The 26,806-nt window shown below is 40.4% G+C and overlaps 1 protein-coding gene across 7 annotated transcripts in view; it reads right to left on the bottom strand.

Annotated features, from left to right (window-relative positions):
• Positions 1 to 26,806, bottom strand: part of LOC138814056 (Krueppel-like factor 12) — a 713,678-nt gene that overhangs the window by 92,445 nt on the left and 594,427 nt on the right. For all 7 annotated transcript variants that reach the window (XM_070002854.1, XM_070002850.1, XM_070002849.1 and 4 more), the window contains one exon: positions 20,457 to 20,592. In XM_070002854.1, coding sequence (XP_069858955.1) covers positions 20,457 to 20,592 — 136 coding nt within the window. The remainder of the gene's footprint in view (positions 1 to 20,456; positions 20,593 to 26,806) is intronic.

The raw sequence follows: 26,806 nt of genomic DNA, 5'->3' as shown, positions 1-26,806 counted from the left end.
TCTGGCAGGTCACTTTGCCGTTAAGTTCTTGTGACCTGCTAAATGACTCGTTTTATTCCAAGGCCTGGGTTGGAGCTGGCAGCTCCTCCGAGCTTTGTCAGTATCCAAGATGGAGATCACCGGTGCTGTGGGGGGAGGGGTGGCCTTCCCTCCTCTGCTCCCTGAGAAGGAGTGAGGACGTCGGGCTTCTACTCACGCCGAGTCTTGGATCCTGGGTCATCTCTGGTCTCCAAGCTGCAGGATGAAGATGTCCGCTCTTTGTTGGTTCTTGCTGGTGTTGAGTAGAATCCCCTCGCCCGCTGCGTCTGGCTCCTTCGTCCCGGACTCTCTGTGTGAGCGCTCAAGTATGGCCCCCGGCTGCGGTCTCCACCGCTTGCGACCCTGCCACTGCCGCCGCGGTGGCTGCTGGCGAGCACTCAGGTGTTTCTTTTTGCCTTGGCTTCCCTCTCTTGTCTAACTCTCTGTCCTGTGATGGCACACTTGGTGTGATTCTCTGGCTTAGGACTGTTCACTGGAACTCTAAAACTGCTTTCTATGCGAGAGCTTGTTCAGATTACAGCTTCTCCTCCGCCATCTTCCCGGAACTCCCCAAGTTCAGATTCTTTAATAATAAAGTTCTGATGTTTCTTTGTATTGGCCAAAATTAGACAGACATTTGACATACTGACTGGCATACACTACACATATTTGTACTATAAAATCTGAAATTACTATAATCTATGAACTAGAATTCACTGGTGATTTTCTTTGATTATAAATACCTTAGATATCATAGTGGACAAAATAGGGAGCTGTTCTTGGCAAAGTGATATGATAGGAACCTCTGGACCCAGCAGTAATGTTTACCTGCAACTTTGGTTTTATAATCCTGGCCCAATGCAACATAAACTATAACTATGTACTACTTGGATATGTTACAAGCACAGAAATCTGGAAAGCACTTAACAGAGACGTTCATTTCTCCAAATGTTAAGAGATGGGAAGGTTAGAGAGCTATAAATCATTATGGACATACTTGGAAGAACCAATACACAACCTAGACCTTGGTTTTACGGTTTACGAATATTTGTTCATATTTGAAGTAAAAGATCAAACGAAAGAAGGAGAATTTCAAAGTTCATATGCGTTAAAACAAACAAACAAACACACAAACATGCCTGAGAAGGTAGCTCAGTGCTAGAGTGCTTGCCTTGCATGCATGAGGCCCTGGGTTCAATTCCTCAGAACCACTGAAGCAGAAAAAGCCAGAAGTGGTGCTGTGGTTCAAGTGGTAGAGTGCTAGCTAGCCTTGAGCTGAAGAGCTGAGGGACAGTGCTCAGGCCCAGGGTTCAGGCCACATGACCGACAAAAGAAAAAAAAAAAATCCACTAACAAATCAAAGATGCTGTCCCTAGAAAGAAAATTAAACAGAGGCGATAGAAACGGCTCTGTTCTTTCATAATGCCTAATATTTGGCATTTTGAATGGATGAAATTATTCATTAATATTCCTTATCACAATTATTGTTGAAATTATTCCTTATTGTACTTGATCCAGAAAAATGATCAGACAAGCAAGTTTTTCTGCGTGGAGAGATTAAAAACATGCTGTTGTTAGTATATTTTTCAAGCACAATTACATAAAATCTGACTCAAACTTTGTACTCAGTGTGAGGCTACCTTTGGTTTACATAAATGTCAATACTCTACTTATTAGTGCTATTTTTCCAATCATGTCCCTCATAACTGCATTTCTACATTTTAGTCTTGGAAATCTAGTGCTCTATCACTTGAACTACAGGCTTCATTTCTGACTTTTTGTGGTTAACTGGGGATAGAAATCTCATGGACTTTTCTGCGTAGGGTGGCTTCAAACCTTAGTCCTCAGATCTCAGCCTATTGAGTAGCCAGGGTTTCAAGCATGAGCTACTGGTGACCGGCTTGGAGAGATTCTATTTAAAGACCAAAAGCAATATTAGAGAATGTGATAGAATACAACTAGTTTGGATACTCTTTGGCTGTTTCTTATAAAGACAAACACAAATCTTCTTTTGATCCAGCAATTTCTCTTCTTGATAGTTACCTAAGAGAAATGAAACTTAGGCCCCAAAAGAATTGCACAGAAATGTTCACATGGCCTTACTCTAATAGTCCCAAATGGCAAACAACCCAGGGCTCATCAGGTAGTAAATGAACATGGCTGAGGATGTAGCTCAGTGATAGAATACTTGCTGGGCATGTACAAAACCCTGAGTTCAACATTTATCATTGCAAGAGGAGGATGACGACGACAAGATGGAAAAACAAATTAGATTACATACAGTGGATTTCTACTAAATAATGTACAATAAGCAAGAATTGTAAAGACATGTTCAATGAAAGAATATATCGCCCAAGATTCCATAAATGGTGATCTAAAACTAAATTCAGTGATGATTCACACAGAAGTGGCTGTGTGCATGTTGGGAAGATGGACAGAATCACCAACTCTACAAAATTTATCCTTATTACTGTTGCAGTGTATATAAATAATATCTAAGATAGCCCTTCAGTAATACTGACTACCTATCTGTATTTCCAGTCCTTCCATCACTTCAGTTCTGGACTACCCCCTCCCCAACAAACAAGAGACCTACAGTTGGAGGTTTCATCATTATATCAAATTGCTTTACCAGGTCCTCTTTATACAGTCATGGCTGGGGAGCTTTGGGAAACTAGTTGCACAAACTCCTCATGGATACAAAACTGGGGCTTAAAATTCTGTTACACACTTGGAATGTCTTGATGACGTATATCACCTAGCACAGTGTAGATGTGAACAGGAGTGATACTGCATTGTTTATGGAATAGCTTCAAGACAAAAAGTCTGTGCATGCTCAGTACAGACGTAACTTTTGTTCTAAATAGTTTTGATTTGTAGTTTGTTGTGTCTACAAGTATGGAACTTGTACACACCAGGGTCTGTCTGTGCATCCCTCAGTTCAAAGTGTAAGGTGGGCAAGGAGGTTGGGCCTGTCATCCAAGCTACAGTGGGAGTAGAAATAAGAAGATTATTACCCAGGCTGGCTGGGGAAGGGAGAGTGAGAATCTTTGTTAAAAATAACCAGAGCAAAGCCAAGCACTGGTGGCTCATGCCTGTAATACTAGCTACTCCGAAGGCTGAGATCTGAGGGTTGCTGTTCAAAGCCAACCTGGGCAGGAAAGTCAGTGAAAGTCTTATCTCCAATTAACCACCAAAAAACTGGGAGTGGAGCTGTGGCTCAAGTGGTAGAGCACTAGCCTTGAGCTGAAGAGCTTAGGGACAATGCCCAGGCTCAGAGTTCAAGCCCTACAACTGACCAAAAAAAAAAAAAAAAAAATAACCCAGCAAAATGGATGGAGGAAGGGTTCAAACAGTAGAATGCCATATGAAACCCAGAGTTCAAATCCCAGAATTATCTAAATAAACAAATAAATAAATGTATGACTGTTTCTTCTTCTGTTACCCTAGCCTTCAGGGTAATTTATCATCATTTTGATAATAAATTTTGATGATAAATTCCTTCTTCTTCCTTTAAAATACTAGTCAGAAATCTTTCTCTTCAATAAAGAAGGGATGAAAAACACTTTAAACATGTACTAGGAAAGAAGCTAATTTAGCATCCACAGCATCTTCACCAAGTTATAGGATACCAGATAAATCATGCCACTTCCCTGAGTCTGTAATGTGAAATTACTGTGAAATTTATGAATAGGAATTAAAAGAGAACTGTAAAGCTTTATAGTTTTAACACAACAATTAGTGCTATTGTTAGTAACACTTAATCCAAAAACAAGACTGGATTCTGGCCTGAGTCCAGGGCTGCTCATATCTATACCATGCCAATGTCTGAAATAAACCATTCAGTTTATGGCTGCTCATGAACTGAACCATTCTGATTTTTTTTTTGCATGTGACAACTTTTACTCATTTATATGACCAATAATTTACCATGAAATCCTTTTGAAAACATTACTACTATCATAAGTTTAAAAGATATATTTAGCAAAAGTTATGAAACTTTTCCTTTGCTTCAAAGTAAATGCTGGCCTGAATCTTGGGTAAAAATTAAGAGTGAATAGCCAAAGCTAAACCTCTTTGAAATCTTCTTTTCTTTTCTGTTGGTACCTATACTGGGGCCTGAACTAAGGGCCAAGGTACTGTTCCTTAGCTCTTTTGTTCAAGGCCACTGCTATACCGCTTGAGCTATAGCTTCATTTTAAGCTTTACAGTGGTTAAATGGAGGTAAGAATGCCAGGGTCTTTGTCAGCCAGGCTGGCTTTGAACCATGATCTTCAGATCTTAGCCTCCCGAGCAGCTAGGATTATATGCTTGAGCAACCAATATCCACCTATAATTGCATTAATTTTAATCAAAAGACTTCTAATTTTGCTAGATATTCTTCCCATTAGAAAATGTTTATTGGCTTGTTAACTACTTGAATAATATGCCCATAAAACTGCGGTTAAAAATTAATGGTTTAACATCACAATGAGATCTATCTAATAAAAGATAACATGAAGTTAATTTCTTAATTTAAACATCATTTGTTTTCCCTAAGTTTATTATTATTTTTTGGACATACTGATTTTTGTGTTTTTATTTTTGGCCTCACATTCAGTAGGCAGGCAATCCTACAGGTTAGCCGTAACTCCTACACAATTTTGCTGACTATTTTTGAGGTAAGGTCTCATTTCTATCTCTAGGTACATGTCTAAATGTTACAGGAGTGTATTAGGCTTCCTGATACAGTGAGAAGAACAGATATGTGCCATCATGTCCAACTCTCCTTAAGAAAGGGTCTCTACTTCTTCTGCCAAGGCTAGTCTTGAACTGTGATCCTTGGATTACAGTTGTGAGTTACTGGCTCCTAGGCCTAATCAAATTTCTTATTGTATTTCCAGATTACATATTATAAAGTTTCTCTAACTGTAAAATTTCAAATTAGTTTTATATTTGCATTAGATAATAGACACTTCAACTTCAAAAGTCAATTTTATATGTTGTCTCACTGTAATAGTGCTTGGATATCAGGCAAAATGGAGAATGCATGCAAAATGGAAAGGCAAATGCTTTTGTGCTGAAAGGTCATGAAATTCTAGCTCAAAGATTTTGTTTTCAATTATCTGGATCATAGTTTCATTTTGTTTTATATTTGTGCCATGTCACTGTTATAGCCCATAGTAATGTAATTCCACAATTCGGGGGGCAAAGGCATAGTAGCTGATTTTTTGTTGCTGTTATTTTGTATATGGGGAAAGGTTAATCAATGTTAATTTGAATTTACAAAATAACATAACTACACTTAATGAATTTGCTTATATCACTTGAATAAGCCTCTTGAACACTGAACTGTACTACTGCCACTCTATTATACTTAGCCAAACAGAGCATTTTTGAAATTCTAAACCCTGAAGAAAAGGATTTATATTATAAAATCAAAACATGATAAATACATTTTTATTAATGATTTTTAAAGTTACTAAATGAGCATAGAGAGATAAGTTTATTATAACCACCTTCTATATCATCTAGAAACTTTTAAGAGACTATCACGAGACACTGGAATTATATATAGAAACATCTGGCTGGGTCTAATTATGAAAACAAGATTATAATGAAAAGATTATAATATGAAAACAAGATTATCTAAGAATCTCCAAATTTCATTTAAAATAAGGTTAAAATATCAAAATACTAAGTTTTTATATATTAAATTTGATTCTTTGTAAGTAGGAACCAAGTAAAACTAATGACACATTAGATAGCTTTAAAGCTCAACTCTGGTAGACTTCCATTTTAGTTCGTAAGTTAAAATTTGAAATTCTTTCTACAATACTAACATTTTATATTTAACTAATAAGGAATACTCTTTAATTTGTAATCTGTTAAAAAAATATACCCACTGTACTTGGTTTGTGATCACTGTTTAGGATAAGTCATGATACATTTGATTTCAACTGTTTGACTATGTCACTGTGAAACAAGTAGAGAAGTACCCTTGGGATGATGAAGTAGAATGTCAACCTGATAAGTCACTCTTCTTCAAGTTACCTTTGCCTATCTTTTCATAGAGCAGAAAACTCTCCATGAAAATGTATTCTTCATGTTGAGGATATAAGTAAATGTATTCAATAAGATTCAAGAATATGAGAAAGAAATGTAAAGGAAAATTATCATACAATGATTATAACTCATGAAGAGCAACCAGGAAGAAGAGCATTGGATTAGAGACAGAAGAGACTGCATCCTGACGAACTGTGTCAATACCAAATATATTGTTGTTTGTTTTGTGTCATGTGTACTTTCACTTATTATAGTAATAAATGAAATAATGATGAAGGGCTCTGGGAACCTGTAATGAAACTTATTAATATTTCAACATTGTCACTGAGTATTTATATCAACACACATTAAAAATGCATAGGAAATGACTACCTACAGTAACAAGCTACACAGACTAAAAATAAACACACACAAATAAACATACACACGTATATACATATATACATTTATATAAAGTGTAAATAAATTTGCAATGGGATTACAGGTAGAACATATAGCAAGAATAAAGACACATGAAGCTTGCATATAGAAGTCAAATAAATGACATGATATTAATATTCAGAACCACTCTGGAGTATACTGTATGACTGAATTAAATACCAAACAAATTTTGAGTTGTTTTGTCAGTCTTGTGGCCTGAACTCTGGGCCTGGGCACTGCCCTCAGCTCTTCAGCTCAAGGCTAGTGCTCTACCACTTAAGCCAAAGTGCCACTTCCAGTTTTCTGGTATTTAATTGGAGATAAGAGTCTCATGGATCTTTCTGCCTGGCTGGGCTTTGAACCTTGAACCTCAGATCTCAGCCTTCTGACTAGCTATGATTACAGGCATGAGCCACCAGCACCCGGCTATGAACATAATTTTTAAATAACAGAAACAAATAGCCACTATCAAGTAGAAGAGGCCCATCAATTCTGGAACCCCAAACATATGAAATACATTGATCAAAACGCATTGCACTCATAAACTAACACTGAAACCCTTTGTATACCTACTTAAAGATAATTTTTAAGAAAGTTTAAAAAAAGTTGGAAACTAGTGGCTCACACCAATAATCCTAGCTACTCACAAAGCTTAGGCCTGAAGATTGCAGTTCTGGTCCATAAGACTCATCTCCAATAAACTACCAAAAGTCACAATTGACTCAAGTGGTAGAGTGCCTTGAATAAAAAGAAGCTAAAGGATGACACCCAGGCCTTCAATTAAAGCCCCAGGACCGGCAAACACAGATAAAAAGAACCCTTAAGAAAACTCGAGGGGGGGGGGAAGGAGGCAACAATGCTTGATAAGAAATGTATTCATTACCTTGCCCATGTAATTGTAACCCATCTGTATGGTATTTTCACAATAAAAAAAATTAAATTAAAAACATTTTTTAAAAAGAAAGAAAAACAATCACCAGGCAGTGGTGGCTCACACTTGTAATCCTAGCTACTCAGGAGCCTGAAATCTGAGGATCACAGTTTAAAGCCAGGCTGGGCAGGAAAGTCTGTGAGATTTTCATCTCCAACTAGCTACCAAAAAAGTCAGAAGAAGAGCTGAGGCTTGAGTGGTACAGCATTAGCTTTGAGCAAAAACATCTGAGTAAGTGCTCATTCACTGAGTTCAAGCCGCAGGACTGGCCCCCAAACAACAGAAAACCCACAAAAACTAAATCACCATTTAACTTAAGATTACTACTCAATTTTTCCCCTAAAATAGAAAGAGAAGGATTGATTCTACCAAGAATTGATTCTACCAAGCCAATATCATACTCATGCAACAACCAGACAGGGATGTAGTAGCACCAAAAAAAGAGAATTACAGAACAATCTCTTTGATGAATATGCATGTAACAATTCTCAATAAATTCTTGGTAGCCAAATTTAACTACATATCAAAAGATTGTACAACACATAGTAGCTCAACCCCTCAGAAAGCCAAATATCATATATACATAAGATTAGTACTACTGTAATAACCAGCGAAGCCACCATAATTAGCGGTGCCTGGCAGCCTGGCCTGCTGGAAGGGGCGGGGCATAGGCGAGTCTCATTACTCCCAGTGCCACTGGACAGAGTAGGGCACTGAGGAGCTGACGTCACCGCCCATGGGCGTGCCATGCTGCCCAAAGCGGCGGGGCATGCTGATGGAGGGGTGGGGTGTTGAGCACCACATGCTGAGCTGCCTATTGGGATTGGAGAGCAAGCAGCTTGGGAGAGGAGCATGAATGGGGGGTTGAAACCATTAGTGGGGGAGGAGCACAGCCGATCTGGGTATGTAGGCTGTCTGTTGGTCCAAGGCCCCAGGGAGTAAGGGAAAACCTGGAGTCCTGAGGGGAGTAGGGAAGAGAGCTGGGGAAGTAGAGTGGAGAGACGTCCGTTGGAGTGGGGGAGAGATGGAGAAGAGAGAGGGACAGCAGGGCAGGCCTCCTCAAGGGGCCATTTGGGATCTTCCTCTAGAGTGGCCTGTGGAGAGGAGCCTCCTGGATCAGAGCAGGGCAGGCCTGTGGAGAGTGGAGAGGCTGCAGAGAAGGAGGAAGGGAAGGAAAGGAAAAGCCTTCCCCTTTGGAGCTTTGGAGGTCTGAGGTTTGGAGGTTTGCAGACTAATTGGTGGTTTGCAGACCAACTAATAAAGGTGTGGGGGGAGGGGAGGTCAGGGCTGCCTATTGGAGGCTTGGAGGTTTGGTGGTTGAGGCTGCTCTTGGTTCTGGGTATCTAGTCCAGGACAAGGTAGTCGCAGGCCCCCTTTCTGGTGTAAATAGTGTCAATAAACCTCTTTTGTCCACCTTTCACTGTGCCTCAATGGATTGTCTCGCTCTCCAGCGGTCATAAGTCTACAAGCTGCCGTGTCCAAAGGTAGAGGTTGTGTATATATATATATAGATATATATCTAAGCTGCACTGTTCATATTCAGGTAGCACCCTCTGTACACTCACACCCAGAGTTCTTGAGACTATGTCTGTAAAGTTAAAAGCTGATCGTGGTATTTCTTTTTTGAAGGCATTGTTGGCTCTCCATTGTCTACAGAATGAATTTATCCTGATCAAAGTCCCCAACTACTACTCCTAGTAGCTTCATCTTCTGTTCTTCACTTCTGCACCAATCATTTCAAATGTACAATACCCTGATCTCTGTCAGCGGTAGTCAGAGGTTGTAGCTGTTCCAATGTGACACATGCGTACTTCCTCCGTTCGTTCACAGCAGCACCTCATACTTTCCCTCTCCTTGGATTTCAATTCACTGCATGTACGTAAGTGAGCTCCACGTGGTCAGGAGCTGAGTCATTCACTCTATGTCTCTAGCACATAACCCATGATTAAAATGGATGAATGAAAGATTTGCTAAATGCATATATAACTTAGTTCAGTAGTTCCTGAATGGGTTCAAGTATTCGAACTTCTATCTTCCTTCCTTACGGAGACCGCCAGCATACCACCAAGGTGGATGGAAGTGACAAAATATGGATAAATGCTCTTCAATTGCTCTTAAGGACCCAAGGACTGAGTTATTAAGAAGTCATCGATATTCAATTTTATCAGTCTTAGAAGACTGCTGGGTTGTTGATGGCTAGCCATACACTTTAGATTAGATCAAAAATCATTCACAATAAATTAGAACTTTCCCTGCCTTTCTTCAAAGGAAGAACAATCTCATAGCACTTATCTTGCCTGGCAAGAGTGACAGCCTTGCTGATTTACCTGTCAGCAGGGCCACACCAGCCAGGACATTTAGTCACTAGGAATGAACTAGCCTTCGCTCTAAGGATCTCAGTCAAGATATTTCTTAGTAGGACTTGAGGTAAGTATTTTCAAGTATCCCAAACCCATTAGGCTTATCAAATAAAAATTTGGCTTCCTAAGCCATGCCCAAAGTCTGGGAAGCTTCTAAGAAGAGAATCTGAAATAATTTAATGCTTAGAAAATAGAGAGAAAATCCATGAGCTCTTTATTTTTAGAATACAACCAACTTAGTACAGTCAGCAGAGAAGAGACAGAACCTACACATGATAAAACCTTTCCATCGAAAAGAACAAATAAGATGAATATACTCTCTCAACCCTCCCAGAACTATTCCTCTAAAGCCAATGTTCACTTAGGAATGTTAACATAGGAATGTTAGTATATAAACGACACAAAAGCATATCTGAAATCACACCTTTCCCTTCAGCAAGTTTTTAAAAAATATTATATATAGTAACAATTTAGTTTATATACATGTATTCTCATAATTTGCAATTATTGTCTCTTATTTAAATATAACATTGTGATTACAGAAGTTATTTGTATTGCTGAGAATATACTTGACCAGATTATACTTAGAGTAACAATGAGTTTAAAGATTTGGTAGTCTAAAATTTTTATCACAGAGGGGAGACATTGATCAAGACGCATTGTATTTATAAATTTGCCTGTGGAATTAAAACCCCCTTGTACAACTGCTTAAAGATAAAGAAAAGGAAAATAATTAAATAATAAAGTAAAATTATATCATACCACTTATATGCTTAACAGAGCTTAAAGAAAATAATATTTTTAAAAAGTAAAATTGTATCATAAATTGCGCTGGAGTTCAAAGTTCATGAAAGCAGGCTAAATGAAGATAGTTTGTTACAGAGATGTTAAAGCTATACTGTAAAAACAGAGTGTAGGTAGCCCTTCATGAAAGATTTAAGATTTTCAGTTAGATAAACTTGGATTTGAATAGAAGTTCTATAATTTACATGCTACAAGACCTCTTAAGGATAAAATAAACCTCTCCTATCTTCTGTTTTGTAATCTGCAAAATGAAAATAGTATCCTGATGTAAATTAAATGGAAACTATGAGTTTCATATAATCTACCAAAAGGAGGCTCTTAGTAATGTTTTTTGTTTTCCTTCCTTCATCCTCTCTAGCACTGTTCTTTGTTGTCATTTAAAAGACATTAACACAATCATCATAAGGGGATTAAGTAAAACCACAAGGGGTAAGAACTACAACAAATTTACAGTAAGTCAGATAAAAAAAAAAAACCAACAAAACAACCAACAGCTAAGATTTCTAACTTTCTTGGATCATTAAAACACTGTTCCAAGTACAGAATCATGCTGCTTGAATTAGCTACATGGGAAGTCTTGGAGCAGTAAAAAGCATCTCTTAACTATCCACCATATCTGCTTCCACAAAGCATTTAATGAAAAAGAAAAATATACTAAGGCTGTTTATTCATTTCTAGGAACCCATGAGTTGATTTTTATCATAAAGAAGGGCACTTCAGGGGCTGGGAAGGTGGTTCAGTGGTAGCCCAATTGCCTTGCATGCCTAAGGCCCTGGGTTTGATTCCTCAGCACCACATAAGCAAAAAGAAAAAAGCCGGAAGTGGCGCTGTGGCTCAAGTGGTAGAGCGCTAACCTTGAGCTGAAGAGCTGAGGGGCTGCACCCAGGCTCAGAGTTCAGGCCCCACGACTGGACCTCCCCCCAAGAAAAAAAGAAGGGCATTTCACATTAGCCACATAATAAAACCCTAGAGAAGGAAGACACTGAATTGTGTTAAATAGCTTAAATGTGACTGCCAATCAGCCATTTAAGAAGAAAGTCATTTTAACAGATGCAGACACTATGGATGCCAGACAAAGCAAAAGTTTCTAATGCTACTAACTTAGAATTTTGTTTTTATAGAGTTATTATAGCAGGTCAGTCAGATACATAGTAATTTGGACAGGAATGTGTTCAATGATGGAAGAATTAATCCTGGACACAGCATTCTGGTTTCTGTACCTGCTTTATGAATTTTCCACCCTCCTACACTGTTGGGAGCCAAAAGTTGAGTCTCTCAACATGATAGGCTTGACTATCTCACTGGAACACCTTGAGGCTGAGTTTACAGAATCCTACCCTCATCCTGCCCTAAGTAAACATCCTGCAACTGCTAAGACCACCCTTTCCCCCTGCCCTAAGCAAACATCCTGCACTGCTACGGCCAATGAAAAAGCTTCCTTAATGGCCAATGAAAAAGCTTCCTTATTCCAAGCATATAAATACCCCTCTGTGAAAAATAAAAATTTGCAGCTTGATTAGAACCCTTGTCTTGTTGTCATTCTTCGTGTCTCTTGTCCCTTCATTCCTTCTAGCTTAGGTTGACTGCCCTCGTTGACGTCCTGCGGGTCGGGACAACTGGCGCCCAACATGGGGCACGAGCGTCTGACTAAGGAAGGAACGCCGTCCTCCGGGAAAACTTGGCCAAGTACAGTCCGCAATCGCCTCCACAGACCCCACCGAGAGACAGATCCAGGAGGAGAGTGAGGACGACGCACGGTGAGTGACCCACCATGGGACAAGCAATATCGTCACATGATCTATTTCTGTCAGACCTCAAGGAGGCCTTCAAGACACAGGGAACTCGGGTTAAGAAAAAGGATTTAGAACTTTTCTTGTACATAGAGGACTTGTGTCCTTGGTTCCCCCTTGAAGGAACCATAGACGCAAAAAGATGGCAAAGAGTAGGAGATTGTTTAAAAGATTATTATGAAAACTTTGGTCCAGAAACAGTTCCTGCTACCGCCTTTTCCTATTGGAATTTGATTAATGAAATTTTAAAATGTTCTCTATTTCATAGTGGAATTTTAAAACTTGTAAAAACAGGAGAGGAGGTTCTCCAACATGCCTCTTCGCCTCCCTCGGCTTGCCCATCGGTTGTATGCCTTCTAGTCAATTTACTGAAAATCCTGTTCAAGAATCTAAAACCTCCCTACAGGCTGCCCATTCCCCTCAGGATAATTTAAGTCCTGAGGAGGAGGCCACCCTGGAAGAGGAGGCGGCCCAGTATCATCAGCCTGATTGGTCCCCCTTACTCAGTCACCCCCTACCTCAGACTAAACTCTCTACCCCAAATATTCCGCATCCCTCCTATGCGCCCCCTTCCTTTTGTGACCCGGCCCTTCAAGGGCCCACTGCCCCTCCAGATGTTTTTTCTCTCTCCCCTTTACCTAACCTGGCCCCTTTACGTGAGTCCCTTCAACATAGGCGAGAACACCTTCAACTTTTAAACGAACTGCGGTCCCTTGATTATGAACTCCACACACTGGCCTTGGCCGATACGCCAAAATCGCCTAATAAAATTAAGGTTAGATCACGCCATCAATCAGTCCTCGCCTTTCCAGTAACTCAGAGCCAGACAGATAGGACCTCAGAGGGTGAGGAGGATGAATCAGAAGAAGAGGAAAAGGAGGATGAGGAACAGGATACTGGGGATGAAGAGGAACAACCCACCCAGGGAAAAGGCCAACAAGAGTATAAGAGGCTTAGCCTCCGGTTTGTTGAAAAGCTTAAAAATGCATGTGCCCAATATGGCCCGACTGCCCCTTATACGTTAGCCTTGTTAGAAAACCAAAATGCGTGCTGGCTCACCCCTAATGATTGGAAGTTTCTGGCCCGCGCCACCCTTAGTGGGGGTGATTTTGTTTTATGAAATGCGGACTTTAAGGAACAATGTAGAGAGACCGTGCAAAAAAATTTGGCTAAAACATCTTCAAAAACCTGGACCTATACTAAACTTTTGGGTAATGCGCCCTTTGATACCAATGCTAAACAGGCGCGCTTTCCTACCGGACTTTTGGCACAAATTCAAAACGCTGGCCTTTATGCTTGGAAGCGTCTCCCTCAAAAGGGATCAGCTACTACTTCCCTGGCAAAAGTTAGACAGGGGCCAGGTGAACCCTACAGTGACTTTGTCTCACGGCTTAACTTGGCTGCAGAAAGGCTTCTTGGGCCTAGTGAAAGTGAAAATGCCTTTGTTAAACATCTTGCCTTTGAAAATGCGAACCCTGCATGTCAAGATGTCCTCCGGCCACATAAAAACAAGGGTGACCTCTCTGAGTTCGTCAGGCTTTGTGCTGGAGTAGGAACCGCGCACACCATGGGGCTCGCCATAGGTGCTGCCTTTACCAAGGCATTTCAAAGTTCAGTCCCCGGCTCGTGTTCTTGCTTTAATTGTAAACAACCTGGTCACTTTGCCCGTGAATGTCCCTTTGGCAAACAAAGTCAAGGGGCAATGCCCTCTCAAGCTACAGGTAGACCACTCCCTGCCACTCTTTGTCCCAAATGTGGTAAGGGACGTCATTGGGCCAACGAATGTAGATCCAAAACAAATGCCCTTGGACAACCCATTCTCTCTCGTTTTTTCAGGAAACTTCCCTCAGGGCCAGCCTCTGGCCTCGACTATCCCCAAGACAAGCCCAGGGGCCGTAGGGTTTGTCCCCTCCCAAAGTCCCGGTCCTACACAAGCCCCTCCACGATTGCCTCCCTCCAGCGGGCAACCCCAGGCAGTGCAGGACTGGACCTCTGTGCTGCCACCGACACAGTACTAGACTCTGTACAAGGACCTCAAATAAATCCACTGGGACCCTGGGACCCCCTCCGTCTCATATGTGTGCCCTTATTCTTGGAAGAGTCTCTGCTACCTTACAAGGTGTCCAAGTTTTTCCTGGTATTATTGATAATGATTATACAGGAGAAATAAAAATTTTGGCCACGGCCATTAATGGGATTGCAGTTATTCCAGCTGGAACTAGGCTTGCCCAACTGGTACTGCTCCTATTAAATTCAGGGGGTTCTTCCACTGCTCAGACCACACCGCGAGGAACTGCTTCTTTGGGGTCTTCTCATGCGTATTGAGTTCAGCCTATCACTCAAAAAAGACCCACCCTCACCCTGCGAATTGAAGGAAAGGAGTTTCAGGGAATTTTGGATACTGGTGTGGATGCCACAGTTACTTCCCAAAAATATTGGCCTCCAAGTTGGCCCCTTACCTCATCCCTAATTGACCTTAATGGCATAGGGCAGTCAAAAAACCCTTTGGTCAGCTCCAGGGTTCTTAATTGGACTGACAAAGAGGGCAATAGGGGAACTGCTACTCCTTTTGTTGTTCCTGACCTCCCTGTTAACCTATGGGGCCGGGATATCTTGACCCAGATGGAAGTTATCCTTGCTAGTCCCAATTCTGTGGTTACACATCAAATGCTCCGTATGGATTTTGTCCCTGGTATGGGTCTTGGAAAATCAGGACAAGGAACTGTTGAACCCATCCAAGCTACCCAAAAAACAGATAAACATGGGCTTGGGTATTCGGATTTTTAGTATCGGCCCCAAAGTGGCTGCTAGAATGCTTGATAAAACAGGTTAATGGCTTACTACAACCCAGGGGAAACCTTCCCCCTGAGGATGATTCCTTTTCTCTTACAGATGCAGCTAGAACTCCAGACACGGACCCTCCTGTTTGAAGTGTTTCTTTTAAAGGGGTTTTGTATATGGTGGCCTTGGCCCTCCAGCTACAAAAAAATCTCATGACCACTCTTTTTGGTGTCCCTTGTGAATGCAAAGGGGGATTTTATTCGGCCCCCGGTAGCTGGAGCCAAAAGGTTGACTGTGGAAACAAAGTGGTTTACCTTCTCCAAACAGTACAGACCAACATCAGAGGATTGCTTTAAATAGGCTTATAACTTTTATTAAACAACAGATTAATCTCTTGGCTTCTAAGCCCATACAGGTTCATCACCATCGCGTTGATATGGCAGACCAAGGCATTGAGATCTAGGATTTACCCCAGGCTTTTAATTAGTGTTTTGCCATGAGCTTGTTCCAGTGGGAAACCTCCCCCACTTCTTTTTTCTTATTTAGAAAACCCTTCTCCTTATTCATAACTCCTGACCATTCAACGGGCAAGACCTATTGACATAAGGGATAGGTTCACCCCTCCTCCTATAGGCCCCTCCTCTTGGGGGAGGATGCACCTATGGGAGGTAGAAAAAATGCTCTAATCAAGGGTGCAGGTAAGACTGCAGGGGGGTGGATCCGCGAGATCCCAAAACCCAAGACCCCTGAGTGGCAAGCTCTGGTGCATGACGGTTGGCATGTATACCCACAAGCCGTCTCCTCAAAAAACATGCCAAGGCCTGTAAAATTCCCCATCCCTAGTGAGGACGCTCGCTCGGAAGCGGAGAAAAAACCTGGGCCCTTAGAGGAACAGAGCCTCTGTCACCCCCTTAAAAAGAGCACCCAACAATTGATGGTCAATTTTTTAAATAAGAAAGGGGGAGATGTTGGAGCCAAAAGTTGAGTCTCTCAACATAATAGGCTTGACTATCTCACTGGAACATCTTGAGGCTGAGTTTACAGAATCCTACCCTCATCCTGCCCTAAGTAAACATCCTGCAACTGCTAAGACCACCCTTTCCCCCTGCCCTAAGCAAACATCCTGCACTGCTATGGCCAATGAAAAAGCTTCCTTAATGGCCAATGAAAAAGCTTCCTTATTCCAAGCATATAAATACCCCTGTGTGAAAAATAAAAATTTGAAGCTTGATCAGAACCCTTGTCTTGCTGTCATTCTTCGTGTCTCTTGTCCCTTCATTCCTTCTGGCTTAGGTTCACTGCCCTCGTTGACATACTGCGGGTCGGGACACTACACGTCACTTAATAAAATTATTCCATCTAACTCCTTATTCTTCCTGATTGACCTTGGTTAAGACGGAAATCCCTTCAGGGAGGGTCCTCTTTCAGATACTTTTCATTTATACTTTAGCTTAATGGGACTTGACTATTCTGCTCTAATTAAAAGTAAGGATTAGTGGCTCACATCTATAATCCAACCTGAGATCTGAAGATTGTGGTTCAAAGCCAGCCCGGGCAGGAAAGTCTGTGAGACTCTTATCTCCAATAAATACTGAAAAAGCTGGAAGTGGAGCTGTGACAAAGTGGTAAACTGCTAGCCTTGAACTAAAAAGCTCAGGGAGAGTGCCACGGCCCTGAGTTCAAGGCCCAGAACTCGCACGATAATCAAAACAACAACAAAACAAAACAGTAAATATTACTAATGTTTGGGATTAAAGGAAGAAAAAAAACCCAAGGGTACAAAAATCAGAGGTTCTGGGTATCAAAGCTGAACCTTACCTATTTAAAAAATATCATTATTCTGTCTAGGTTTACAGTTAATTATCATAATTTGTTTCAATCATGTGCCTTTACCTCTATATCTCTAAGCATTAGTTCATAATTATGTTTGTCAAGCTGTTATGGGTAATGACCTGTTGTACCACTGAGGAAAAATAAGACCAAGAAAAAAGATGTTGAATGAATTTCAGGGAGGTGATTTGTTAAAACTGCTAAATACAGGATTTCTGATATGAATGGAATCTATAAAACTGAAATCACAAAAGGGAGAGGCCTTTTTGGGTTTCACTGTGGATGTTGTTTTCAATTTATCAGAAGTCACTGACTGAGCTGATACATGGGATGAAGTTAATCAATGAAAACTGCTCAACTAATCAGCCATCCTCATTACATGAATGTATATAAACTGAGGTGGCCTCAGGTACCACATAATGCTTTCTTACATGTAAAGATAGACATATTTAAGTATCTAAGTTGGAAATGTATTTTGATGAATAACTTCTTCATATTAAACCAAGGGAAATAAATATCTAACCCATGTTTTCATAAAAGTTCATCTTAAATGCATCTAAAAATAAGAGAAGAGTAAGGCTGGGGCAGATGGGGGAGAATGATAGAAGAGGTAACATTGATCCAAGTGCCCTGTACTCATAAAGTGACAGCTTCAATTGAAAACCATTCCAAGATAATAAGAAAAGAAACAGTGAAACCAATAGTAAAATGACTAATACTGGATAGGAAAAAATTATAGGCATGTTGAGGATTTTGTGATATATACTAGTATCCATAAGATAAGGGACTAAATCAAAGATTTAGTATACTTTCTAGGCTTGAGGGAAGTAGGGGAGTGGGGAAGTGGGGAAGCGAGTAAATCCTGGAGCAGTAGATACTGACCCAGGGATATAACATCTAGTCAGAGAGCCAGAGACCTGAGCACAAGGACTTTTGCCCTCTCTATTCTCAGTCTTCCTCAATATCCTCATCCCCACCTAGTTTCCCCCTCTCATCCTTGGCTATGTACTTGTGGCCTAAATGAGAAGAGGCAGAGAAACCTTTGAATCCTTCTTAGACCGTGTTTTCTTCAGTCTTTAAAGAAAATATGAATTTACTCTGACCAAGGTTTTTAAAACTTGGTATCTCCATTGCACAGAAAATTTACATTTTTATGTTGTCTTTCTATGTAAGACATACTTCTCACGGAAGTTTTATACATGGAGACACAGACAAGTAACATTTCAAATCCTCTCACTATTACATCCTTAGCTTATGTTTTATTCTTTTTTACATAAATATAGTAATTTACTGATAAGAATATGCTAGAGGTTCAAGTAAGGTTGGGTTTTTTTTTTTCACATTTGGAATTAACAGAATGGAGATTCAAGGACACAGGATGACCCGTTGCAACAAGGATACCCACAGGGCAATATACTGGAAGTGGACTTTACAACTTTGGGCAGCAGAGACAGTGAGGGGGAGGGTAGGAGTGTGGGAGGTGGGAAGGGAAGGGATAGTCGGACAACAAGAAAGGGAAGGGGTAACAATGATCCACAAGTAATGTACTCATTGCCTTACTCATGTAACTGTAACCCCTCTGTACAGCATCTTAACAATAAAAGAAAAAAAAAAGGCAAGCAGAAAGAGAAGTAGTGAAACCAAAACATACATTGAAGAACTAAAGAGAAAAAAAGAAAACAATGAAGTTCACAATTCTGAACACTGAAAATTAACTTTGAGCAAATTTAGAATGTTAAAATATAACTACAAAATATAGACAAGAATAAATTATTTTCCATACAGTAGTCAAAGTCTTGATTTTCTGCAGAAAATCTCCTTGCTTTATCTAACAATGTGCCAGCACTTCTCAGACTTGAGTTTATTAACTACTGGTAAGTCTGATATTGGTATTCTAGAACTACTTCCAAGGTGGAAGTATATTCCTTACTGATCCTTTCAAAAAAAAACAGACATGAATAAAGAATATGGCATCTCTTAATATATACATACAACTTCTGCAGTAGTACCAAAGGAAATATTGTAAAATGAAAATATGTACACAAAACCAACCAGAGAACTACACTTACATGTGAAATGCTATCTATCATCCATTTTCTATTTCTATTTCTATGAAAGCTGAATCCACAGAAACAGCAGAATGGTGGATTCGGCGGGGGGGGGGGGGGTGAAGAAAAGGGGTAAAATAAATGAAATGTTGCTCAAAGAGTACAAATTTGCAGTTGAGAAAAGAGTAATTCTAGCCAGGCACTGGTGGCTCAAACCTGTAATCCTAGAGATCTGAGTGAGGATCATGGTTCGAAACCAGACTGGGCAGGAAAATCTGCGAATTATCTTTATTTAACCAGTAAAGAAGCTAGAAATGAAGCTGTGACTCAAGAGGTAGAATGCTGGTGGTGAGCACAAAAGCTCAGGGAGAGCACATGGGCCATGATTCAAACTCCTAAGACCTGCACACACACACACACACACACACAGACACACACACACACACACACACACACACACATACACAACACACAAAAGCTCTGAAGATCTAATATATATCATAAGGATTACAGTGAATAACACTGTATGGTATATTTGAAATCTGCTAAGTAACTTTTAGGTATTCTCATAAAAATAAAGGTAATTATAAAAGGTGATGAAGTGTGTTAATTAACTTCATTAGTCATTTCACCATATCTACTTCATATCAAATCAGCTAACTACCCAAAACCCAGAAGTGGGGGCTGGGAAGGTGGCTCAGTGGTAGAGCGCTTGCCTTGCATGCATGAGGCCCTGGGTTCAATTCCTCAGCACCACATAAGCAGAAAAAGCCAGAAGTGGCGCTGTGGCTCAAGTGGTAGGGCACTAGCCTTGAGCTGAAGAGCTGAGGGACAGCGTCCAGGCCCAGAGTTCAGGCCCCATGATCGAACCCCCAAAAAACCAAAAACAAACAAACAAAACCCAGAAGTGGTACTGTATCTCAAGTGGTAGAACATCAGGCTTGTGTGAAAAAGCGAAGGAGCTCAGTGCCCAGTTCCTGAGTGCCCAGTGCTGGCACAAAATATATACAATTCCTGTTTTTCAAAGGATTATTAGGTTATCTTTCAAATTTGAAGTACCAGAATGCTACTCTGTTAATTGCCAATCAAGATAAGGATACTTGATGGATTTTATTTTCCTTGACTTTGTATATGAATAATAATGATAATCAGTAAGTGGCATTTAAAAAACACTCATTTTTAGAATCACGAAAGATGAAGAGATGCGTAGAGGTTTTATATTTAAACAGAACACAGACTTTCAATTCTGTAACATGCCCCATTCTTCGCACTCATCTGCTTCCCCAAAGAACAGAGGCTGAATGGAAAGCTGAGTCATATGCCAGTCGAGAGCTAGAATGACAGATGTAGGAACTGGAGCTGCAGCAGTTCCCATTATCCATTGATCACCTTGGCAATTCTTATTTCATCCTGAAAATGTGATACTTACTCTTGTACTGCTCTGGCTATGGAAAGGGCCGTTGATCCAGTTTCATTAACGCTATCTAAGGTCACATTTGGCAGGTCATCATCGTCACTGTCACTTTTACTTTGTCTGGGAGATAGGCCTCGGGGCTCCATTTGTGCTGGGGGAAAAAAAGGCATATATAATGAATTAAAATTAGCGTGTAAACTTTGTCCTGGACCAGCATCAAGCATGGATTATTATCTCTTCTGAGCCTGTCTGGCAAAAGAAATTCTGTAGTCATTAGTCTAGAATTAGTGAACATTATTTATGTTGCATACTGAGCACTCCCAAGAGTTGCAGGTACAATTCAGAACAGAAGCTAGAAAATCTACAATATTATCACTGCTGGGGAGGGGAGGGGTCAAAAGCTGATTATGCAGCCATAAGCTGCCTACTAGCCTACCCTTTGGCTTTTGCCTGTTGGCTTCTGTTGGCAGATCCTGGCCATGTCCCAGTTGATTAAGCACTTTCTCTGGATGATCGAGAGAACAAAGTAGAGGAGATTTGCTTATGTAATGTTCTCACAGTGAGTTTAAAGAAGAACAAGGTTGAAATGGCTTAGGTATTTTTCATATTTCACTGAACTGTCTCTTCTGATCCTCACCTGGACATGGAGATGTGAGTGTACAAGAAACAGCAGAGGTGACAGTAATTTACATTCTGTTCATATATGCTAGAAAGGGCACTTCATCTCCATTCTCATTTCATTTTTTTTCAAAAAAGGCATTTCCAGATAAGATTTTCTTCCATCAGTGAAGTTGCCAAGGTAAGAAGTCTGTGTTCCGACCTCATGAGTCAGAATCATATAACCTTTCAAGGAGACTTTGTCAACATGCACTATGTGAACACAGAGTTTCTTTAAATTACACTTATTTCTGCTTCCATTTCTCCATGAACAGTTTTAGCAACCACTGAGGAGAATTTCCATGTCTTCGTCTCTGGCACAAAACAAGCACCTCTGCTCAACGAAAAGAACTAAGCAGCTACGCAGCTGCATTGTTAAAATATATGGCTCCAACCCACTCACATTGAACCCAAACTCCTGTTCCACAAAGGTGCCAATGGAAGCTTTCTCAACTCCCACTCCTTACGAAGAAAATCGCAATACAGTTTGAAACATGGCAATAATGACATTGGGGTACAAATGCATTTAAAATCATGACATTTGGGTACATTTGTGAAAAAGAGACCTTTACTCAAATCATTTTGTTGTTGTTGTTACTACACATTTAGCTAGGACCAAATGGAAATCCTCCAACACATTTTTTTTTAATCTACCTGTACCAATTTTCTATGGCTATCCACAATAAAAATATGACTAGGAAAACTACACCTAGAAACTTTCTATAAATATCTAAAATTAGCTGGTTAGCAAGGGAATGGCATTTATTGAAGCTAGTACTTGGTAGACGTGTACTTGGTATACATTCTGCCTGTAAATACTTACAAATCAAAGAAAACGTATTTTGTGCAATACAAATGCTTGGAAAATGTTGGCTGAATTAATGACAGTAATGTAAAGTAGATGCCTCCAAATAAAGACAAATATGCTCCTTACTATAAGATTCTGGCAGCATGTTGAGACACTTTTTTTTGCCAGTCCTAGGACTTGAACTCAGGGCTTGCGCACTGTCCCTGAGCTCTTCAGCTCAACGCAAGCACTCTACCACATGAGCAAAGTGCCACTTGCAGTTCTTCTGGTGGTTAATTGGAGCTAAGAGTCTCATGAGCTTTCCTACCCAGTATGGCTTCCAACTGCAATCCTCAGATCTCAGCCTCCTGAATAGGTAGGATTACAGTCACCAGATACCAGTATCAGGCTAGAGATACTTTTGATTGTCAAAGCTTACAATAAGGTGCGTGATACTGTCATCTTCTAGAAAAGCAGTCAAGGACATTCTACAAGACTCAGGTCAGTCACTCACAACAAAGAATTGACCATTTAAAAAATTTCAATAGTAAAAACTGACCTAGTGATAGAAGAATTTGGACATAGAAAGATATTATGCCTTATTATTATGTATAGTTACATAACTATGTCCTAGCTTCAATATAACTAAGAAGTTCAGTCACATGTTGATGGATCATCCATGTTTTATGGCCTTGTACTCTAATGAGAATTTCACTGTTATGTGAATTCTATATTTATAATTTCCTCAGATACAGTATTTACCTCCTCAAGTACTAGCAATGATGAAGTAACTTTCAGTAAGAGCTTCTGAATGCTTTCTTTGTAGGTTTGTTTTTGTGGTTCCAAACGATGGTTGATTTTCCCTTTGTCTCAGAAGAGGGATATTGGGAAAAATTCTGAGTAGCAAACCAACCCCACTACAAACTGATAAAACACAGAACCGAACTATTCAGACAGTCTAACAGCACCAAAGGAATTACTTAGGAGTTGTTTTGCTTATAGGCAATAGAAATTGGGGCAATAACCTATATTAAGAGGAATCTATGGTCGTGTCGTCAATTGAGGACAAGGATAAATTTTGTTAAATGTGTTGTTAAATAATTTTATACACTTTTGATTATAATATTAGAGTCTGCTTACATAAACGAAAATGGTGAAAAAGGCCATCTACATGGCACAATCTTGTGGGACCACCATTAAGTCTGTTATTGACTAAGACATGGTTATGTAATGCATGAACACTCATGCATACCAGAAAGATACTGAGCAAATCCCAAAATGGAAGGGGCAAATAAATAACCAGCACAAAACTAAAGGAAGATACAGGCATTTCAGCCAGGAATTCATAGTTTCTTCCTGGACAATTTTGCTCTAAAATGATTTAACAGCCATTTATAACTATTCAAAATCAGCCAAGAAAAAGAATTCACAATATATCTAGACTTCCAAATCTCATATGGCGTTGTTTCATGTGCCTGTAAGTGTCAGCAACGTAATATTTAAGTTGATGAAACTTCCTTTGTTAAGACACCTTTAGGCAGGTATCAAATTAGAGAATAATCAAAGGATAGTCTTACACTAGTGGTTGAATGTTGTCCTAGACAACTGGAGCTTGCAAATGTAAGTGACACAATTCAAGGAAAATACAGGCACCTAACCAAGAAGCAATCTGTCCCTGAAAGTTCAATTCTAAGTGTATGAAACATTCCAAATGACTTGTGTGAGAGTTGTTACAGGATCATCTAAATTATGTTATGTTTACAGCTACATGAAAGTGAACAGTATGCTAAATAAGATATCTTTTTTGATGTACTTTTTAGGAGCATGATAATTGAGGATTTCTTTCCAATATTTTCAATAAATATTATGAAATACATCTGCTACCATGCTGGGAAATTCATTTTACCCATACCTTCAGCCAAGCTGAGGAAGTAATTAGAAAAGCTTTTTATAAAAATTTGCATTGCTGATTAGGTCAGATGATTAGCTTATCTACATACTTGCATAATTCCACTCTATTTTTATTAAATGTGGATATAGATCTCTACCCTAGTTAACCTCTATTCACTGGAGCCCTTTAGGAAGGATTAATTCTCCATGGTGCTGATTTAGAAACAATATAAAAGTTACACTAGCAATCTGACTCTGTGTGTGTGTGTGTGTGTGTGTGTGTGTGTGTGTGTGTGTGTGTGTGTGTGTGTGTGTGTGTGTGTGTGTGTGTGTGTGTGTGTCTATAAACATCTCTCTAAATTTGAAAAAAACTCAAAGACAAAAGGTATTTGGGAGTTGAGGGTTCTGTAATACTGTATGACTTTAATCCCATATGACAAAATTCCCAAGAAGATCTCTGCAGAATCCCAATGTCTGCAGCTGAACTGACTGATGGTCAAGTCTACCTATGGTAGACTGTGACAGTAATACAGCACAAGTCCTTACATCCGTGTCCCTGTGTGGCTATTTCTGATTATTATGAGGCTGGACTCTATGTCTTGATGTGGCCAATGGACTACTAGTAAAGTGATTGAAGTCTTTAATAATCCTCACCCATTGGCTTTCCCCTTTCACTGGGCTGGTTTTCAAAGTTACTCATCCATGTAAAGAAGCCTGAGAGGGTATATAAGAGACTTGTTACACACCGGGCAGCCAATCCCAGCTGGCAGCCATTTGTGTGACCCATTTCAGACTGGTGGGCCACATTCCAGCCACCAGATGACGGCCTAGAAAACCACATCCAATTTTTCACCCACGGCATTGCAAACACACAAAAGAGCTGCTATATTAATCTACTCATTTGGGGGATAGTTTCTTAAGAGAACAGTACACAATCAATGTGTGCATAATCTCCCAGATTCTCCCAGACATTCTTAAAAATGACATGAGCAAACTAAGACCGCATATACACTCACCCACTCTCATCTAGTCTCCCTCCACGTGACAGCCTCCTACAGGGTTTAAAGCTTCAGTGGGATATTAATGTGCAAGTATAATAATGGCTACACACTAAATTCTACCATACCTTTCAATTTAAGATATTCACCATGTGTAGACAGACGTTTTGACACTGGAGAGGCTTTCTGACACTTCTACCTATTACTATCTATTCTATTACCGCTCACAGGAACAAAGCCTTTCCATATCCCCTCTTAAGCTCATACTTGACAGGAATGATCATGGAAGGTATGTGGTCACCTGAAGCTCTCCATCCCACTTTGACTTTCTGCAACCCACCCAACACATCTAAACTGCGCTTTTCCCTCCCATGTGATAGTGGGACAATATTACATATACTTGGCACTAAGACAAAGTCTTGACACCCCTCACCACAGGCTAAGTAGTGTGTGCTTGTAACCTGATCTACTTGGGAGACTGACCTAGGGAGGATTCCAGTTCTAGGCTTGTCAAGACAGAGAAATCCATGAGACTCCAACAACATGGATGCAAGCTTACCACAGTGGCTTGCACCTGTCACCCCAGTGATAGTGGAAAGCTGAAGTAAGTGTATCAAAGTCCAGGAATGAGCCCAGTGCCAAGCAAGATCCTTTCCTAAAAATAATCAGTGAGAATCAGAGCTGGACTCACAGTCCAGAAGTAGTACACCAGCTTAACAAGTGCAAGTTCTTGGGTTCAAACCCTAGTAAATGAATGACTAAGTGAATGAATACATAAATAGGACTGGGTTTGATCCCCAACATAGTACCACACACATAAGAAGATGGGAGGAGAGAGGAGGGGAGTAGAAGAGCTACAGAGAGTAGGAATAGGAAAAAAAAGAGAGGAGGAGAAGAAAGAAGATGAGAGAAGAGGACAAAGGGGGGAGGGGAGGGGAGACAGGGAGGGGAGGAGAAGGAAGAAAGTGGAGGGGAGAGAGAGAGATGGAGAGAAGGAGGAGAGGAGAAAGCAGGAAGGGAAGGGAAAGAGAGAGAGAGAAGAAAGAAAGAAAGAAAGAAAGAAAGAAAGAAAGAAAGAAAGAAAGAAAGAAAGAAAGAAAGAAAGAAAGAAAGAGAGAGAGAGAGAGAAAAGGGGGATGGGGGAGGGAGGGAGGGAGGAAGGGAGGAAGGGAAGAAGGGAGGAAGAAAGAGAGAAATGGAGGGAGAAAGGGAGGAAAGGAGGAAGGGAGGAAGGAGGGAAGGAAGGAAGGATGGATCTCAAAAGGAGGCACAAACATGGGAGGGAAACCAGGAGGATGACACAGAACTAGAGGGAATCAGGGAAAAACATGCAACAGCGGGACCCATCAGCTGCACTGGACATTGACCAAAATGAACTAAGAAACTCAATGGCAGCAATGGAGGGAGGGAACAAATGGGAAAGAGGGAACAGCTGCTGCTATGCAAAATAAAAGAAATGTACATATCACCCAATGTGGAAGAAATAACTGTATTACAAAGCTCATAGAACTCATTAATGTTATAGACCATGATAGACAATTTGCTCCATGAAAGTTAGAATGTGTTTGTGACTTTACGCATCACTATCCCACAATACTGTGAAATTTGGGGAATTCTGTAACGGCTTAATCACAATAAAGAATTTGAAAGAAAAAAAAGGGGGGCACAAAATTGCTTCTGGTGTGCATGTCAGGGTTTAGGGGTAGCACCCACAGATAGAAGGGTCCAAGGCATCCAGGCTCAGCTACCATGGTGCTGTTGGGCTAGCTCTCCTCCTTTTTCCAGCCACTCACAGACTCTGCAACCAACAAATGTCCTACTTGTTTCCCCTGCCAAGGCTGAGACATGTCCCAGTTACAGAAAACTTGGCTCCAAAGAGCTGCAGCTTTCTACTAGAAACAAGGAAGAGGAAGGAAAATGGATGTTTGAGGAGGAATAAGCAAGGGGGAGCATTCACATTATCTGGAAGGTACTGGAAGAATCCTTTTCCAATAATGTATTGTGAAGAGTTGTTCCAAAGAGAACCAGCTGGG

This window comes from Dipodomys merriami, unplaced genomic scaffold (genome assembly GCF_024711535.1).
Source record: "Dipodomys merriami isolate MVZ:Mamm:240054 unplaced genomic scaffold, mDipMer1.0.p SCAF_6, whole genome shotgun sequence".
In the NCBI taxonomy this organism is placed as follows: Eukaryota; Metazoa; Chordata; class Mammalia; order Rodentia; family Heteromyidae; genus Dipodomys; species Dipodomys merriami.
The sequence above is the reverse complement of the archived record's forward strand: the minus strand, read 5'-3'. Positions and strand labels throughout refer to the sequence as shown.